Genomic DNA, 19,812 nt, shown 5'->3' with positions numbered 1-19,812 from the left:
TGCAAATATAATACTGGAATTTTAGAAAGAGAACACATCAGGTGTAGGAGAAAAAAGCAAGCAATAAATATTCAGGAAACATTAAGAGTCCATTTTAGCAAGCATATAATGCAGATTTGAAGGGAATCCGTAGATGAAGCTGGAAGACAGATTGGTACCATAGAAAGAAAGGAGGGTTGGCTGGGAATGTGACTTAGTGGTAGAGTGCTTGCCTAGCATGCATGAAGCTCTGGGTTCAATTCCTCAGTATCACATAAACAGAAAAAGCCTGAAATGGTGCTGTGGCTCAAGTGGTAAAGTGCTAGCCTTGAGCAAAAGAAGTTCAAAGACAGTGCCCAGGCCCTAAGTTCAAACTCCAGGTCTGGCAAAAAGAAAAAGAATCTGGGGAACATTTACTCTAACAAACAATAGGAACAACAGTAAAGACAAGGAAAGATTCTCAGAAGTTATATAGCTATTACTGGGCATAGTTCTGGAGATGGCATCAAAATGACCCTAAAATAAATAAAAATCTCTTTGTTAAGAATAAAAGAAAAGGAAGGAAGGATGGTATACACAGAGTGTCACTTTTGTACTCAGGGTCATCATTCAAAGGTGAGGAAATAAAACTGTACTTGGGGAAGGAGAGAGTTAAAAATAGAAAGAACATATATGAGAAATGCCTTACAGGAATTAACAAATGATTAATTGTAGTAAGGAAAGATACGTGAAAAATAGACATTTGAATTTCTTTATTTGGAATATGAAATATATCTCTACAAAAAAAGTAATATGATGGATAAGACTCAAGAACTAGAGAGTGAACAGAAGTCACATCTAAACCATTTCGACTAGTGTCAAGAACTCAGGGAAAACAGAGGAGATGCGACTGAGATTTTGTGAGTTGACAGTGTATTAAAAACAACAGCAACAAGGATAAAACCTCTTTTGTCCCTATCTTGGTGTTCCTTTAGCTTAGCATTATCTTATATGGTCATATGTACATAGATTTTGATCTTTTCTACTGGTCCTAGACATATATTAGTTATTGCAAATAAGGGAAACCATGGACCTATGTTTACTTCACTTAATATAATTTTTTTCAAGTCTTTCCATTTCCTAACATATGGGGCAGTGACATTCCTTCTGATGGAGGCATAGATGCCCCTCAGTATATGAATGATCAAGAAAATGCAATCTTGATCATTTATATACTGAGGGGCATCTGCATTGGTTCCATATTTTAGCTATGGTGAATAATGCTGCGATAAACATAGTTGTGCTGGTAGCTTTAGTATGTCCTTGTTTGTGATCATTTGGGTAAAAGCCCAAAAGTGGGATTGCTGGGTCATAAGTTCATAGGGTTGCTCTGTGTGGAGTCTTTTAAGGAACCTCCATACTGCCTTCCAAAATGGTTGAACAAGTTTATACTCCCACCAACAATGCAGTAGGGTTCCCTTCTGGGCACATCCCCTCTAGCATCTATTGTTATTAGCTTTCTTGATTATACCCATTCTAACTGGGTTGAGGTGGAATCTCAATGTTGTTTTAATTTGCATTTCTTTTATGGCCAGAGAAGTCGAGCATTTATTTATTTATTTATTTTAATGTAAAAATACCATACAGAGGGATTACAGTTACATGGGCAAGGTAATGAGTACATTTCTTTTCAAGCATTGTTGCCTCTTCCTTTGTTTCCCCTTTCCATCCCTTCCCATCTCCCACCCCTCCACCCCCAGCCAAAGTTGTAAAGCTCGTTTTTCCACATAATGTCTTGTACATCTCATTGTTGCAATGGGTCCACCTGTATCCCTATTTAAATGATTTTTTTCCCTTCCCCTCCACAAATTATACCAACATCAAATACAATGAAAGCAGGGGTTATACCTTGGGGGAGGGACATACAAAGCAACAAAGAAATTATCTCATAAGTATGTTAGAAACAATCACAAGAAAGGAAAAAAAAAACACTTGAATACTTATCTTGGGGTTCATTTCACCTAATATCAACTTATCTGACCTTTTCTGCTTGTCTCAGACATATACTAGTTTTTGTGCTCTACCACCTGAGCCACAGCGCCATTTCCAGTTTTCTGAATGGTTTATTGGAGATAGGAGACTCACAGTCTTTCCTGCCCAGGCTAGCTTTGAACCATGATCCTCAGCTTCCTGAGTAGCTAGGATTACAGGCGTGAGCCACCTGCTCCTAGCTTGAAGTTGAGCATTTCTTCTCGTGTCTACTCACCACTCTTATTTCTTCTTCAGAGAAGTCTCTCTTTAAGTCTTTATCCCACTTATTAATTGGGTGGTTGTTTCTTTGAGGAGTTGTTGTTGGGGGATTTGATTTTTTGAGTTCTAAGAATATTTTAGATATGAGACCCTTGTCTATTTCTTTTGTCAAAATATGTTATGAAAATGTGCACTGTTGCTTCACACCTATAATCCTCGCTATTCATGAAACTAAAATCTAAGGATCATAGTTGAAACCAACCCAGTAAGGAATATATATGAAGCTTTTATATCCAATTAAGTAACAACACCAAAAAAAAGAAAACAAAACTAAAAGAGAAGCTGTACATCAAGTGGTAAAGCATTAGCCTTGAGTGAAAAAGCTATGAGACAGTGCCCAGATCCAGAGTTTGAGCTCCAGTACTACCGCATATACACACAAATTGTTATGAATCAAAATTCTTAATTTTGGAATTATAGTAGGTAACTGTGTTTGAATACACAAATAGAAATCTTAAAAATACTTGGCAATATTATTTCAAAGTGAAGTGATTAAAGTGAAAAATAAAAATCATCTGCCAATCTTTCCAAGTTGTGAAGCACAAAACATGCTGAATTATAAATTGCAGTTCTATCATTAATACAGATCCTAGGCTATAAAGTCAATGCAGTGGTTTTCTATTACATATATATTTAATCTCTCTGACTTTTGAAAATAATTTTATTACAATTATAAGATGTTGAAAAAAGCTGGGGGTTAAGATGGGGGAGGTAGTTGTGGAGGTGGAAGGGAAGGGATGCAGGGGAAAAGCAAAGGAGGAGGCAACAATACACGGCAAGAAATGTACTTATTAACTTGCTCATGTAACTGTAACCCCTCTGTACAGTATTTTTACAATAAAAATGTGCAAAAAAGCTGGTATGATTGTGGGCTAAAAATAATATATGAAGTGAATTCCTAGTACATACCACTGAATTCTCATGAGCTTTCTTTTATTTCTCTGCAAGGACATATTTCTGTGTCAATGTTTCTTTTGTTTGTTTGTTTGTTGTTTTTGTCAGTTGTGTGGCCTGAACTCTGGGCCTGGGTGCTGTCCCTCAGCTCTTCAGCTCAAGGCTTGTGCTCTACCACTTGAGCCACAGCACCACTTCTGGCTTTTTCTGTTTATGTGGTGCTTAGAAATCGAACCCAGGGCCTCACGCATGCAAGGCAAGCACTCTACCACTGAGCCACTTTCCCAGCACTGTGTCAGTATTTTTTATTACATTTTCTTCTCCCTTTTCTCCCCTCTTTTAATTCTCCTTCTTTCTTATTTCTCACTTTCATATTCTTTCTTTCCCCCCTTCTCTCCCTCCCCCCCTCTTCCTCCCTTCCTCCCTCTCTTCCTTTCCTCCTTCCTTCCTTCCTCCCTTTCTCTTTTCTTTTCTCTTACTTCTTTTCCTTTTGTAGTTTTCAGTTTCCTTCTTTTACCTGCCAGAGAATTGAAACCTGAATGTGAGAATCTACCAGGCTTTTATCTGTGCCTCTTCTTCACTGGCACTCTTTCCTACAAAATCTTCCCACTGTGATAGTTTTCACACTTATTATCTGATTTCTCACTATGCTCCTTTTGGAACTCCTACTTAAACAAATAAAGTTACAAGGTAAGATAGTGGAGAATCTGAGGAGCTTCTTTTCAAGGAGAAAGGAGGTTGTACTAACAAAACATCAGTATCTCTGCTGCTTCTCATTTCCAAAATTTATTTCTAATAGATTTCTTTAAGGAATTGTATTTGAGTCTTTTATTTCCTATTATTTTATTTTATTTATTTATTTTATTTTTCTTTCTTTTTAATGAATGTCGAGCTTTTATCATGTTTATATGGGTAGTACTATCAATTGCTAAATCCATATTAGGTAATTATCATATTCTACTAAGCTTTTATATACTCGATACACTGACTCTTATCTCATTTATATTATTTCCTTGATAGTTTTTGTTCTTTGTTCTTTGAAGACTTACTGGAGCTAAATATTGTAGGAGAGAAAAATACCATTTTTTTCTCCCCTTCAAAGGGTCATGGCTGAGGCTTATGTAGTCTGAGACACTATGAGAATAAATTATCAACCAGAAAAATATACAAACTCATTTAAAATAAGTTTTATTGGCAAAGAACTTCATCAGGATACAAAAGCACCCCAAAATGTTTAAAGGGTGTTTACTCTTGTGCTAGGTATATTGAAGTATGATCAGATGTGGAGAAATAAGTGAAATAGGCTAGAACAAAGTAGGCTGGATCTAATGACAATAAACCATGTGAAACTTACCAATGCTTGTTAGTTCAAATTTTTCGGTGGCCTTTCTTCTTCAGAATGAGGATCTTCTTTTCCTCTGGGAATATAGAGGGCATTTTTCATGTGACAATTCTATGATCTGCTTCAGAGAAAGTTCAAAAACACTCTTTCTAGGTTTTATGACCTGTCTCGAGGAGGAGGGATGATGTTGGGGGGGATGGGAGGAGATTATTAAAAAAAAAAAAAAAACTATGAGGAGAAGCTCAGTGAGACCTCTCTGCTTCTGCCATTTTTTTCATTATGCCAACATGACATAGTTTGAGGTAACATGTCCTGAACTCTTTCACAATTCAGAAAAAAGAGTCAGCTTGTGAGAAAGCTATAGTTTATTAGTTGAAAACTAACATCTTGCTGGTGGAATCAGAAGATAATAACATTTCTGGCTCCAATTTAGCAGCCCAGTTCTAAAGATCTTATTGTACTGTATAAGTACCATGAAAACTATTAATAATTTTTATTAATTAAAGTCTGGTGATGTGGTTTAATGATAAGATATTTGTCAAGCAGGAATGAGAGTCTCTGTTTATAATTACTAGCACTAAAACTGAATAACAGAGAGAAGAGAGAGAGAGAGAGAGAGAGGAGAGAGAATGAGTTATGATGTGATTTGAGGGAGAAATACAAAATAAGGCAACATTCAGGAGGCTGTAACATTTCCAGAGAAGCTTCCCTTGTATAGTAAGCCTGTTTCAAAAACTACACACTGAACAACTACTAAACAAACAATAATAAGATTGAATAGAGACAGAAGAACAAGAGCAAGACATTGAACTATAAATTTTAGTACTTTAGTAAAACCTAGCATATTATGTGGTGTTTGTTATTTATATAGTAAAATTCAATATTATCCTTATGTGCACCAAACCATAGTCATAAAGTGAAGGAATAAATAAAAAATAAAACTCAAGAAAGAAATAGCATAATTCATAATGAAGATAGTCATACATTTCTTCAATAGATTTCCTATGATTTTGAAAAAGAGCAAATGACCAGAGGAGCATATTCATATAATCACACTTTCCTGGGGAAAGTTTTTAGGATGCTGGCCTAAGGCAAGAGAGGAGTATATACACATGTTAGGTTAGGAAAATAAGGACACATCAAAATTCCCAATATCTAGGTTATGGTCAGCCTTATTTTACTATATGTGATATATAGTACATGTATCTATATAGAACTATAAGTTCCTATATAATACATATATCTGTATATCTTTTTTGCGGGGGGGGGGGGGTTGGTTGGTCATGGGGCTGGAACTCTGGGCCTGAGTGCTGTCCCTCAGCTCTTCAGCTCAAGGCAAGCACTCTACCACTTGAACCACAGGGCCACTTCCAGTTTTTCTGGTGGTTTATTGGAGATAAGAGACTCACGGAGTTTCCTGCCCGGGCTGGCTTTGAACCGAGATCCTCAGATCTCAGCCTCCTGACTAGCTAAGGATTACAGGCATGAGCCACCTGTGCCTGGCATGCATCTATCTATCTATCTATCTATCTATCTATCTATCTATCTATCTATCTATCTCTATCTGTCTGTCTGTCTGTCTGTCTATCTATCTATCTATCTCTATCTGTCTGTCTGTCTGTCTGTCTGTCTGTCTGTCTGTCTGTCTATCTATCTATCTGTCTATCTGTCTATCTGTAGTACATAATTATTATATATACAGTAATATTTCCTGATGGTCTCTTAGATGAAATCTATCTTTGCTTTTAAGGTCATAGAAATCACGTTCCTCATATCAGAGGAAGTTATGTTATTTGTTATGTTTCAGCAATGTAAGTGTTTTATCTGATTGTCTAGTATTATCACACTAATTACTCTAGTAATGGGGGCAACCTAGGAAATTTCCTCTTAAATTATTAAGTGAATAATCCCCACCAGTCTCAGAGGTGCCTTCATCCACTCTTCCTGCTCACTGCTAATCTTTCCTGTAATTGCAGCTCCCAATCCCTGTGCAGCCAACGAAGGCCGAGGCCCATGCTCTCACATGTGTCTGATTAATCACAACAGGAGTGCAGCCTGTGCCTGCCCCCATTTGATGAAGCTTTCCTCAGACAAGAAGACCTGCTATGGTAAATTTCCCACACTGCTTATCTAAGAACAAAATTGAATTCTCTCAAGTTGTATTAGTATTCAGATTTTACTCTTAGTCAGGTAGAAGAGGCATATAACATTTTTAAAAAAAATACAACATTTTAGGTGTTTCTATTTCCAGCAGATATTGATGATTCAACTACTTCCGTAGAGACTGACAAACTCTTTAAATATGTGATAGGTTGTGCTTTGCTATTTATTACCTTATTCATTTTTTTCTAGCTACTTTCTTATTTGGTATGTTAGTAGAATTTATCTCTGTGGTACAGGGAGATTTGTAAGTGGAAGTGGATTATCAGAAAATGATGATGTGGGTAACCGGCATAACAAAGGGGTATTTACTAGCTTTAATCTCCTGTTCTTATTCCAAAGTCATTTTAGAACCATTTTGTAAGAGCTTATCAACTCAAGAGAGTAAAAAATGAAGAAAAATATATAACTTAGGAAGGTTTCTTTCAAAACATTTAAACTGAGCTAGAGAAGTAGAGTGTCCATCTAACAAAGCACTGTCAACCTGCTGAACCTGGAGTTCACATCTCATTGGTAGAATAAACAAATAAAGATTTAACCTAAAAAAAGATAATATAACAAACAAAACTTGTATACAATTTTATTTAAAAAGTTTATATATAAATAAAGTAACTTTTAATCTTTAAAGACAGTAAATAGAAATTAATTCTAGGGTTTTGTTCCACTCAGCTAGAATTTTATAAAATAACCTGACTTGGAATAGATGGTACTATTTAGGTGCAATTTCAGCTATTCCAAAGGGAGAGACAGGAGGATTAAGAGTCCTAGGCCAAAGGCTGGGAAAGTGGCTCGGTGGTAGAATGCTTGCCTTGTATAAATGAGGCCCTGGGTTCGATTCCTCAGCACCACATAAGCAGAAAAATTCAGAAGTGGCACTGTGGCTCACATGGTGGAGCGCTAGCCTTGAGGTGAAGAGCTAAGGGAGAGTGCCCAGGCCCAGAGTTCAGGCCCCACAACCAACAACAACAACAACACAAAGAGTCCAAGGCCAATCCAGACAAAGTTATCAAGCCCTGATATCAAACACAAAATATAAGCTTGGGGGTGTGGCCTAAGTGATACAGGATTAAGGAAAGATACTTGGTCCAATTCACAGTACTGCCAAAAGCACTGTACAAATCTGAGATAATCACCACAACATAAAGATAACAGCCAAAATAAAGATAACAGCAAGTAGTAGAATAACTGTAGCACTGCTTTATGTTTGATTTCATGATTCTACAAACTCAATGCAAGAAGAGTACCTTTGACAGTAAAATGAGTCAATGCCTCTCAAATTGTGAAATTTATAGTTACTAGATATTTACAACAAAGCATGCTTTAAATGAGTTGAGTCTTTTGATGGGTCAAGGGGAGGCATAATAGATTTTTTTCCTTAAGTAATGCTTTAATTTCATTTGTTTTTAGTGACAACATGGGAAAAAATATTCCTAGATTTCACTCAAAAGCATTTGCTATGTTTTATGCACCACAAACAAAGATGGCTGTTAGACATTTGCAAAGCTCATGTGCTTCACAAGTTTTCTTGAAATTCTAATTTCAAATCAATTGCTGAACATTTCTTGGCATTTTGAGCTAAATAAAAATGACTTGTAAATTTAAACTTGTTTTAATTTTGTTTCTACTCTGTACCATAAAGTAGATCATTTCTACATCATTTTCATCAAATATTGATGTTTCTAGTGTTAAAAAATCTTTCAAATTATGCAAAATTAATAACTTAATGCCTAGACTCTTTTAAGCTTGTATAAGAAAATTGTTTCATTTCCATTCCTTTTCTAGAAATGAAAAAATTTCTTCTGTATGCAAGGCGTTCTGAAATCCGTGGAGTAGACATTGACAATCCATATTTTAATTTTATCACGGCATTCACAGTACCTGACATTGATGACGTCACTGTGATAGACTTCGATGCCTCTGAAGAGCGTTTGTACTGGACAGATATTAAAACACAAACCATTAAACGAGCTTTCATTAATGGAACTGGATTAGAGACTGTTATTTCAAGAGGTAAAGGATATGTATGTCTTTACAACTTTTAAAATGTTTGTAAATCAATTTGCAATAACTACAGATCCTTTTATATTCTTTTCAACTTTATTTAGCTCTATTTTGGTAACTGAAGTTGGAATTGATTATTCAGATTCAATAATGTATTCTAACCCGGACACTGGTGGCTCACTCCTGTAATCCTAGCTACTCAGGAGGCTGAGATCTGAGGATTGCTATTCAAAGCCAGCCTGGGCAGAAAAGTCAGTGAGACTCTTATCTCCAATAAACCACCAGGAAGTGGTGCTATAGCTCAAGTAACCAAAAAAAAAAAGGATTCTATCCTCACGATTTTAGATGCTATCATTAAGTTGCACATTTAACAGACTGATTACTAGAAAATTTGCTTTTATGTAAAGAAAAGAATTCAAACAAATCTTAAAATTTAAAGATAAGCTGGGCGCAGGTGGCTCACGCCTGTAATCCTAGCTACTCAGGAGGCTGAAATCTGAGGATCACAGTTCAAAGCCAGCCTGGGCAGGAAAGTCAGGTGAGACTCTTATCTCCAATAAACCACTCGAAAACCGAAAGTGGTGCTGTGGCTCAAGCGGTAGAGTGCTTGCCTTGAGCTGAAGAGCACATGGACAGCGCCCAAGCCCAGAGTTCGAGCCCCACACCAACCAAAAAAAAAAAAAAAAAAGATATCTAAACAAGCAAATTTAGATACTTTTGCTTCTAGCAAAACACAGATCCAGAGAACTGCTTTCCTTATTATGAAATTCCTATTTTTCTTTTCAGCAACACCAACACTATCTAACTCTTGACTCAGCAGGTTGAATCTCAGGATCTCAATAAATGTTGTTGAATAAAGTATTCAAAATAATAAACTCAATAGGTTCCAGTGTCTCATGCTTATAATCAGGAAGCCAGGATCGGATGATCTGATTCATAGCTAAACCTGTTGACCAGAAAAAAATGCTAGAAGAAGAGAGAGCACTAGCTTGAGCAAAAATGCCAAGCAAATCACTCAAAACATGGAATTCAAGCCCAAAACTCTTATTAGACAAAAAATAAAACAAAACAAAAAAACACAATAATTCTTCCCAAATATAGGAAACACAATGAGATAGATATGTAAATACAGTGGCTGTACTTTAACAATGTTGCCTTGAATTCTTTTATTTTTTGCTCAGATTTTGGCATATTATGATTTCTGGGTCAGTTACTGGTTTTATTAAGTCATCTTTGAGCACTTACTTCTTATGATGATTACAAAGTAAACAGGATCCAGATTCTCTGTGACTGTGTGTCCCTTGTATTTGGTAAAAGGATCCAGAGATTAATGAAGGCAATGTATAATCAGTAATCCATACACTTATCCAACATTGATACTTTGAAATCCACTGGAAATTTTAAATCAGAGCATATTTGAGTAATGATCCACAAGGTGAAAGCAGTAAGATGTGTAACTTTAACTCCACAGTCCTTTTTAAAACACTTTTCCACACAAACTGAAGGGGTAGCTTGAGTACCAGTAGCAGGTCTGAACAGTACTTTACCTACTAAAGTACTCTTGTGTTTAGGCTAGCTGATCTCAAGTCAATACTTTTAAAGCAACTTAATAAATGAATTGGTCATAAGCTTGTTCAAATATTAATTCCAAACTATCCAAAAGGAAAGTCTTTTAAATAGCTAATGCAAAGGTTTCCTCTTTGTATAGGACATACTTTAGTGTTTGGTTGGAATATTTAACAGTGCTTGAATAAAAGTTATTAAAATACTTGGAAAAACAGTAAAAACAAATTGACTTACTGGTCTTCCCACAATATATGTAAGCTCTTCATCATGAATGTAACTGCTGTCCAGGAGACTGTGAATTGTAGAGAGATAAAGATGTACCTAGAAACAGTTGGGGACAATATTATCTCTAATTATGGACTAGTATCTAGACATCCTTTGATCAGTATATCTTTGAGAAAAGCACAAAACTTACTTCTATTTAGCACCTTCAAATATTAATAAAAAGTCCACCAGCCTTCTTCAGACAAGTTGTTGATTTATTTGTTAATATGAAAAATAGTGGGAATCAAGGATGTGTTTTTTGCAAGATGGGCCAGCATTGCCTTTGGAAAAGGACCCACTATCCAGGAGAGAATGCTAGCTTGGGGCAGTACCAACAAATGTGTTCTAGGAGATGGTTAATCGGTTGCTTTGGTGGCTCTAGTAAGAGATGATAGAAAGTTGAACAAGGCAAGCATAAAACAGAGAATGAGGAATGTGTGCAACTTATAAACATATCAAATAAGACAAATATGAAGGAACAGACAAGTATTTGGACCTGAGGTGGAGGAAAGAGCTTTGGCATTTGTGTCATTGGTTCACAGGTGCAATTATACTGCTTGTTTATGTCTTCCAAAATTAAACTTTATTAAAGATTGAGATTGCTCTGCATTAACAGAAAAATTTGAAATGAAGTTTTCACAGTTCAGCTTCTGAACTCATCAAAGGATCTCAAATCCTATCGGTAATAGTACTTCTAACTTTCCATCTTCTAGATTCCCTGTGAATGACTCTGTGGAGACCTCACTCTTTCTCTCTATTTTCTCACTTAACTGTTATATCGCTCTTGAACCCTTCCTCCAGAGGCTTTATTTGCTCATTTTCTTTAGTCCAACTCTAATGTGAAATAAGCTTCAAACAACAAGACTCAAATACGTCCAACTATGTCTCATTGTTTTCTTTCCAAGCAGATTATGTTCTGAGGTAAATACTGATATTGCCCACATGGGTTATTTGTTCTGCTAATATCTTTGAGCACTATAAGAATGAACACAAGTTCATTACTATAGGCATATTAAGTTTGTAATGTAACAAAAAGAACTATCTACAGTATATAGACATGATCACACACACATACATATCATTTCCTCTCTCATGGAGACCTAATGTAATTGTGTCTTGGTAGTAGACAATAGCTATAATTTGTAGTGGGGAATAATTCTCTTTAGTCACTACTTCATGGTCCATGTATATATCAATTATTCATATCTTCAGGTTTATTCATCTGATATGACAAATAATATTGTCAATGCTTAACTTCCTCTGACACAACCTCATTTTTAGGAATGACTGTTCTCTATAGTGTTGAGAAAACTTAAGCTTATTGAAGCTGAAACTGTCTCAAATTCAAAATGAGGGAGTGACAGAGACAACTTTACATTCAGGACTACACTTTATTTATAGCTTTCATCACCCTTATGACCTGAAAACATGAGCATTTGGATAACACCAACTTTCTAATGACTAACCACATTGACCGATGCTATTTTCCTTGTAAGGTGGTTTCTCAGAGCTATTCCCTTCACAGTGCTCAGAAACAATATTGGACTTGACTATATTCTAGATTTCCTTACAAAATTTAAATTCTGTTTTAATCAGAACAGAAAGGGAAAGGAAATATTGATAAATCTGAACATTTCTAATATAATCTAGGAATAATACAGCTGACCTTTTACCTTTTTATCTCCAATATCCATATTTCATTTTGTTCCTTTGTACTTGCATGAATGAGGATGATTTTTTGTTTCAGCTTTGCCATTCTTAGAGACACTAGAAATTTGCACTTAGATCTAGTGACCCCAAAGTTGTGACCCCAAATGAAGAACTTCAACAAGTTAGAGAAATAGGTTTCAATACAACTATAGACACATGGTTTATACCTAATATCTCTTTCTACTCTGCAGAGGTTAAATAGTAATGTCTTGTAAGACACAGAGGTCAGTCAAGCTAACTCTTAGCCCCACACTTGATCAGCTTCTTGGTAGGCACTGTATTTTATGAGCTACTCCTCCACCCTAGCTTTTTGCTTGTTATTTTAGAGATGAGGGTCTCATGAAGTTTTCTGCCTGGGCTGGATTTAATTGTGTATTCTGAATATACTATAATCAACAGGTTTTATTATACTCCTTCAAGACTCAGCCTTCTGAGTAGTTAGGATTACAGACATGAAGCACCAACACTCTGCAAGTCCTGGCTTCTCCCACCTACAGTTGACTATGCTTTAAAATTTAAGCATAGAATATATTCTCTTCATTGTGACTGAGTCAACCAAAACTGAATAAACTGACTTTAAACAGCAAAGGCACCAAAAGAACACCATACATTAGGGAAATTAAAAACTCACTTTATTCTTTTTTGCCAATATCAACTAATACAGAAGTTGAGTGCAGGCCAGGAAGGGATAATTCACAGATACTGAGTGAAGGAATACATCACTCATGGAAACTTTAACTGTTGCCTCAAAAAAAAAAAAAAAAAAACCAGGATAAATAATTAAAAATAAAAAGGAATTCGAAGTATGAGGTTAAACAAGGAAAGCAGTTCAGGTTGGAAAATATTCAAGTTTACTAATGAATAAATGATGGAGACCTTGCAAAGGCAGAAGGTTGTTGATCTAAGAACTGGAAACATGAAGACTATTTTCTAAGAGCTCTGTGATTGAAAAGTATTTCAAAATAGGCAAGATATTTTTGAACATAAAAGTTGGCTCCGTCAAGATTCGAGAATCCAAGTATAGTAGAAACTTTTCAATCCAGTTTTTTTTTTTTCTTCCAATTTACAACAGACCTGGAACTGTTTTGATTCTTTCTTTTTTCTTTTTCTTTTGTGGTTGCAGAGTGAAATTAAAGGAACATTAAATGGATTTAGCTTGTCTTGGATGCTGAAATAATTGGCAACTTTTACATATCTGTAATTTCTCCCTTTTGCAAGAAAATAAATTCATTTTTTTGGCTTTTTTGAAAAGAATGATAGTGAAAGTTCCAGAGACTCCACTGGAATTATGTGGTAGCTGCTCCGTGGCTTTTACTAGAACCATTGTCTGGTCACTAGTAGCAATATTAGCTAGTTAGATCTCAAAATTGGGCTCCTCCCCAGAATCAATCTTTCTTTTAATAGTCTAGGGTTTTTTAAGTCTTAAATACAGAAATGTAAAGAACCTTAGGAGTACAGTATGATGGAAGATACAAACATTTTATGAATTATAAAGAAAAACTAAGGCAGAGGACACAAATACCAGACATTGAGCTCTAAATAAGGTAGATTGATATGTTAATATTTACAATATTTTCTAGTCAACATCATTTGTTACACTTTTTGTACTTTGCTAGTTAATATGTGCCATTATAAGACCAGATTCAGTTATTGTTTATAAAGATGCCTGATTCAATAAATCAGACTGTATTGGAAAGTAATTAGGTTTCAGCAATTTCTATAGAGGACACATTAGAGGAATGTTAAAAGGATTTTAGTATTTTTTGTTTTTGTTTTTCCTTTTTTCTTATTTGCATTCAATTTCTGCTAATTGTCTATTTTGAGAGATGTTCAACTTGGGTGAATTTTTAGTAAAGGTAAATTGTTTTATTTCATTTCAGTAAGAAATTGGCAGTTGACATATAAAATAGACCATTTGTTGATAACCAACAAATACCTCTGTCCTACCAAGAACTATGAGCTACCAACTTTCAAAGTTAATAATCTAATTTAAATTACAATTACTTTGGACCAATAAGACTTCTGCCAAGTGTTTGCTAGTGAATCATTGATTGTTAGTCTAATTTCAGTGCTAATTGTTGCTTCAGGTTTTCAAATGACTCTGCATTGAGACATTAATTATTATTCATGCTTTAAGAAGGGCTGATAAGGGAATGAGATTACAATCTTGTACAATTTTGGGTAACAAATTAAAGTATAAATTAAATTTTCCCTTAGGTAGAAATAACTAGCTTGAAAACCAAGACAATGAGGAACTTCATTCACCTTTAATTTTCTTTTTCTTACCTTGCAGACATTCAGAGTATCAGAGGGTTAGCAGTGGATTGGGTCTCACGTAATTTATACTGGATTAGTTCAGAATTTGATGAGACACAAATTAATGTGGCCCGGCTAGATGGCTCTTTGAAAACCTCAATTATCCATGGAATTGACAAACCACAGTGTCTTGCAGCTCACCCAGTCAGGGGGTAAAGTATGATTATTTTTTTTTAAAGTTTTTCCACAAAAAATGTCATACTTTTGATCAAATTTTATATAAAAGCATGTTTACTTGAGAAAATATGTACAAATTAGCCATCAAATCAAGAAACAAATTTGAATATATAATTTTTTAAAAGCTTGATTAGAGATTTCTACTTGCATAAACTATTTATGTTACCTCACTAATTTATGCTTCCAGGACAGTTCAGAATAAAAAGTGATGTGGAAACAGTCATTGATTTTATTAGACTGTCAGTCATTAATGATTTCTACATGTGGGGTAGTACTGCTAGGTAGATCAGATTTTCCAGATCAGATTTTCCAGTTTTCTGGAGAGCCATGACTAGGTGGCTTCAGTCTTGATGAATGACATAAAACAAAATATTTAACTCTACTCGTAGTATTTAGTTTTAAATGTAGAAGGAAAAAGAGAATAAGATAATTTTGTAGCAGTGGCAGTAATAAGCTAGAGTGGTGTTTTCTTTCCAGGCAAATAGAATATGGTCAGCAAGTGGCTTGATCCTTTTAGGCCTTCTAAAAAAAAGACTACTTCTGAGCCAATAATACATTTTGATGTTTATTTCATACTTTAGTGTATTTGTCTATTTCACATGGAGGTCTACATCTAATATGTTTAATCCATATTTCTGTGAATTAAGGAAACTCTACTGGACAGATGGAAATACAATTAACATGGCAAATATGGATGGAAGTAACAGCAAGATTCTCTTTCAGAATCAGAAGGAACCAGTTGGTAAGTGTCTGATTTGGAATATTAATCACTGCTGTGTCTAGTGAAGAATCCTTTACTTCAGATCTATACCCAGAAATAAGGCATTAATAATCAGTAGCATAAATTAAAAGTCAGTCCATATCATTGTATTATCAATAGATGTTGAAGAGAAAAAGATCCCTTAAATTCCTCTCTCCCCCTTATTTGTCATGTGGGGTCTCTGGATGGATGTAATAGGTAAATTCATTACAGAAAAGCATGTAGATTTGTTGGATTTGCATGTACATGAGAACTCCAGAAGACAATACATTTAAAAAATGCCACAAGCATGATACTTGTGCAGTTTACAGGCAATGAATGATATCAAATAGAATAGTAAATTCTGAGGATGGTAGTAAGGTGAATATGAAGATGGCTTGTGAAAACTTAAGAAGATAAACACTGCTTCAGAGCTGTTTCTGCAACCCAATTACAAGACACTGGTGAGATATTTTCAGCTTTGCAGCCAAGTAGCTAAATTTAGAGACATGAGCCATATACCTATTTCAACCATTTACATAAAGAAGTTTAAAATGTAGGAATTAGTTTTCTTGTTTGCACTTTGGCCTCTGAGATATTGTGCAATGTATGATAGGTTAACTGCATGTAAATGTGTCACTGTTCAATGAAAAATATTTAATACCTGGTCCATGTTGTTTATGAATGTGTGTGATAATTATTTTAAAATAATTTTTAAAATAATTTTAAAATACAATTTCAAAAATATGCTTTAGAAGTTACAAAGCTCAAAATAAAGTATTTTAGTACAATTAACTCAGAATCCCATTACAAGATCCATTTTTAAATCAAACTGGTCATTGCTTTTTGAATATTCATTTATTTAATATGTAAATTTATTGAACATCAGATTATGCAGAAAACCTGATAGAAATTCAACACTATAGTTTGCCTTCAAGGGCACAGAAGCTTAAATTATTTGTAAATTTGAATTAAATTATATGTAAATTTATGCTTATGTAATTATATGCTTAAATTATATGTAAAATTGAAATTATATTTGATAGAAACTTTCAAATAAAATATAAGACAATGTTAGTAATTTTCAATTCTGGATAGTGAATCCATTAATATTTGTTAATTTTCTCATTTATATTAAATGCTAGCTCCTCAATGTACTCCCAATACAACTCATCATCATTTAGACAAAGCAAAGTTTCTTGCTTTCCATGGCAGGGAAATCATACTTTAGTTTTTTTTTTGTTTTGTTTTTGTTTTTTTTGTGGTAGCTCAGAAGAGGAAAGGAAAAGTTCCAAGAGTAAAGGAGTACAAAGCTGTTTTTACTGGTATATGCAATCGTTCTGTCCATAAAATTCTTACAGTTTAAGAATTATTATTGTTATTATTTTTATTATTATTATTATTATTGCCAGTTTGGGGTCTAGAACTCAGGAGCTGGGCACTGTCCTTGAGCCTCTCTGTGCTCAAGTCTAGCACTCTACCACTTCAGACACAGATACTTCCTATTTTATTTTTCACTTATTTATTTATTTATTTATTATTATTTATTTACTTAATGGAAGCCACTAATGTACTCGATGTTCATATTTGTGCGATTGTATTCTGGATTGTAACTCACTGATTCATTTTTCTTTTTTGCAGCTAAATCCACATGTGAGACATGATTGAAAGTAAACATTCATCATAATCTAAGCAAAACACCTAACTTGGCATTTTATGTGTGTGTTTTACTAAAGTCAGAGTAATCACAGCCTGCAGCAGTTTACACTGAATAATGTTGCTCATGTTAGATACAGATCAACAAAATAGTTATCCATTGTTGAAATAAATATTCTCAAATAAGATTTATGGTTTAATCTTAAGTTCACTATGTGTTTAGACTAGTTTATATAAGAAAAGATTTTAGATACTACTTAAAGCCATTTTTATATTTAAAATGTTTCACATTATGAATTTTGTCCCTTAATCCTCAAACAAAGGAATTAAACATATCAATCAACGTTATACTGCATGACATGTGAACAACCTATATTTTATTTCCTTGATGTTTTCTTTACATTTTTGATATAGTCCCAATGGAAAAATAATTTATTAATATTTCAAGTATACATTCTTGAATATATATTAATTTATTATATAGTATATATACATATGTAATATTATGTATTTTATTTACATATAGAATATATATTAAATATACACTCATATACATATATTGTAATATATGCATATATAGATAATCAATAGTGGACTTGAATTTAGGGCTCCAAACTCTCATTTATTTTCCATTATAGTTGGTAATCTACCACTTGAGCCACAACTTGAACCTAGCTTTTAGCTGATTGTTGCACATGGAGTCTCAGGCATCTTTGTACAGGGTGGCTTTAACCCACAAATTTCCAGGTCTCAGAATCTTAAGTATTTAAGGTCACAACTCTGACCCACTAGCATCTGACTATTAGTAGCTTTTGAAATATAGTCATGGATAAAATGGATGAGGTTCCAAAATCTTAGCTTGAAAATATAAGCAACATGAACCAGCTCATTAACTTTTCCAAATAATTGTACATGTTGTTATTGACTTTTAAAATAGGATAAATTGAGAAAGGCTGATTTATCAGGAAAAAAAATAATAGGCTAAGAGCAAGACTGTTATTAATTTGTGGTTGAAAACTGAAAATTTTTTGAAGGAATTGTAGAATCATATGCAGTTTTAAAAGAGAAAGAGGGAGAGATGTGTTTTAAAGTTATGTTCTGTTATCCTCAATGAGAATATTATGAACAACTACAATATAAAATTACAAGGTGAATATTAACCATTATATGGTTCACCAGTCTTAGTCATGTTTCCTTTGTACATGCTCTGCGGTTAATTAGGTCTGTTTAATTTTATCATATGTATAGACTGTTATATCTACTATAAAAATTTATTGGATTACTCCAATCCCCAAAAGACCTTCAATTTGTCCATCCATGACAACATGCAACTTTTTCCTATCATCAACCTCCACTTTCTTTTCTCTGCATCCCTCTTCCATTTCTAGTATTTTGTCATACTGAAAGGCTTTATAAGTGGGATTATAGACATTATGTGACCATTGGAAATTAGTTGTTTTCCATTTCAAACACTTCCCTGGTCATTCACAAAAAATTTCAGCTACCAATCATTGTTTCTTTACTTGCTTAGCAGTTTCTTTATTTGCTTACAAGTACACTAGTATTTATTTATTATCCTCCTAGTACATATAAAGTCATTAATAATATTCATGCACCAGGCTTTTGTGTAAACATGCCTTTATTTCTCTGGAGGTAAATGTGCAGGAGTGCTCTTGCCAGGGAATGCCCATGGTTATATGTGTGTGTGTGTGTGTGTGTGTGTGTGTGTGTGTGTGTGTGTGTGTGTGTGTGTATGCTTATTTCATAAGAAAGTGCCTAAATATTTTTCAGAATAGTTTTCTAGTTACATATTCCCAACAGTTATATAGAATATATTTTGTGTTCTTCATCTTTCATGTTATTCAGTGTTTCACTAATTTTTTATTTTGGCCACTTTGGTAATTCAGTTTTTAGTTTTAATTTTCATTTCCTTTCATAGTGAATATCTACATGCATATTTTAATCATCTCTATTTGTATTTTCTTTAATATTATATCTTATAGTGTGTGTGTGTGTGTGTGTGTGTGTGTGTGAGAGAGAGAGAGAGAGAGAGAGAGAGATATTAGACTCTGAACACATGGAGCTGTGATTACTAGATAGGTATGCTACTATCTGAACGATAACTCCAGCCTAATTTTGCTTTAGTTATTTTGAAGATAAGTCTCTTGATTTTTGCCCAGACCAGAATTAGACCATGCTCCTCCTGCCTATATATCCCACATACAGCTGGTTTATTGAGACAGAGTCTCGATAGTGGTTTTGCAGGGTTGCATTGAACCACAGTCCTATTCATTTCCATCTTCCAAGTAGCTGGGCCACTGCCATTTGGCTTTAGTTAAAAGTTTGAAAAAGGACATAGAGCTATCTTCCTTAGGCTCCTTAACATTTCTTGGACCACAAGTATGTTACTACATCCAACATTCCTCTGGGAAGATGGAATTTCACCAACTTTTCCTGCAGAGCTGGCTTGAAACTAAGGTTCTCCCATTATTAGGTTTCCATATATCTTGGAATGTTAGGTATGTGCTGCTACCTGAAGCTCTGGGTTGAGAAGAGGGGAGGGATCTCATGAACTTTCAGCCTGCCAAAGCACAAAGCTTTCCAAATAGCTTGGAATAAAATGGTATGAGTTGGAAGAACTTTTGATGAGTTTCCTTTTCTTTTTTTTTCCAGGAGGAGGAATATTTGTAAAATTACTGGGGACTGAACTCTTGGACTT

At 34.4% G+C, this 19,812-nt stretch overlaps 1 protein-coding gene across 1 annotated transcript in view; it reads left to right on the top strand.

Moving 5' to 3' along the window:
* The window catches only part of Lrp1b (LDL receptor related protein 1B), a 1,466,647-nt gene that overhangs the window by 912,820 nt on the left and 534,015 nt on the right, over positions 1-19,812 (top strand). The window contains 4 exon segments of the mRNA XM_042683428.1: positions 6,481-6,612; positions 8,447-8,674; positions 14,499-14,673; positions 15,346-15,440. Coding sequence (XP_042539362.1) covers positions 6,481-6,612; positions 8,447-8,674; positions 14,499-14,673; positions 15,346-15,440 — 630 coding nt within the window.

Source organism: Dipodomys spectabilis, unplaced genomic scaffold, assembly GCF_019054845.1.
Source record: "Dipodomys spectabilis isolate Male_0828 unplaced genomic scaffold, ASM1905484v1 ptg000081l, whole genome shotgun sequence".
Classification (NCBI taxonomy): domain Eukaryota; kingdom Metazoa; phylum Chordata; class Mammalia; order Rodentia; family Heteromyidae; genus Dipodomys; species Dipodomys spectabilis.
The sequence above is the reverse complement of the archived record's forward strand: the minus strand, read 5'-3'. Positions and strand labels throughout refer to the sequence as shown.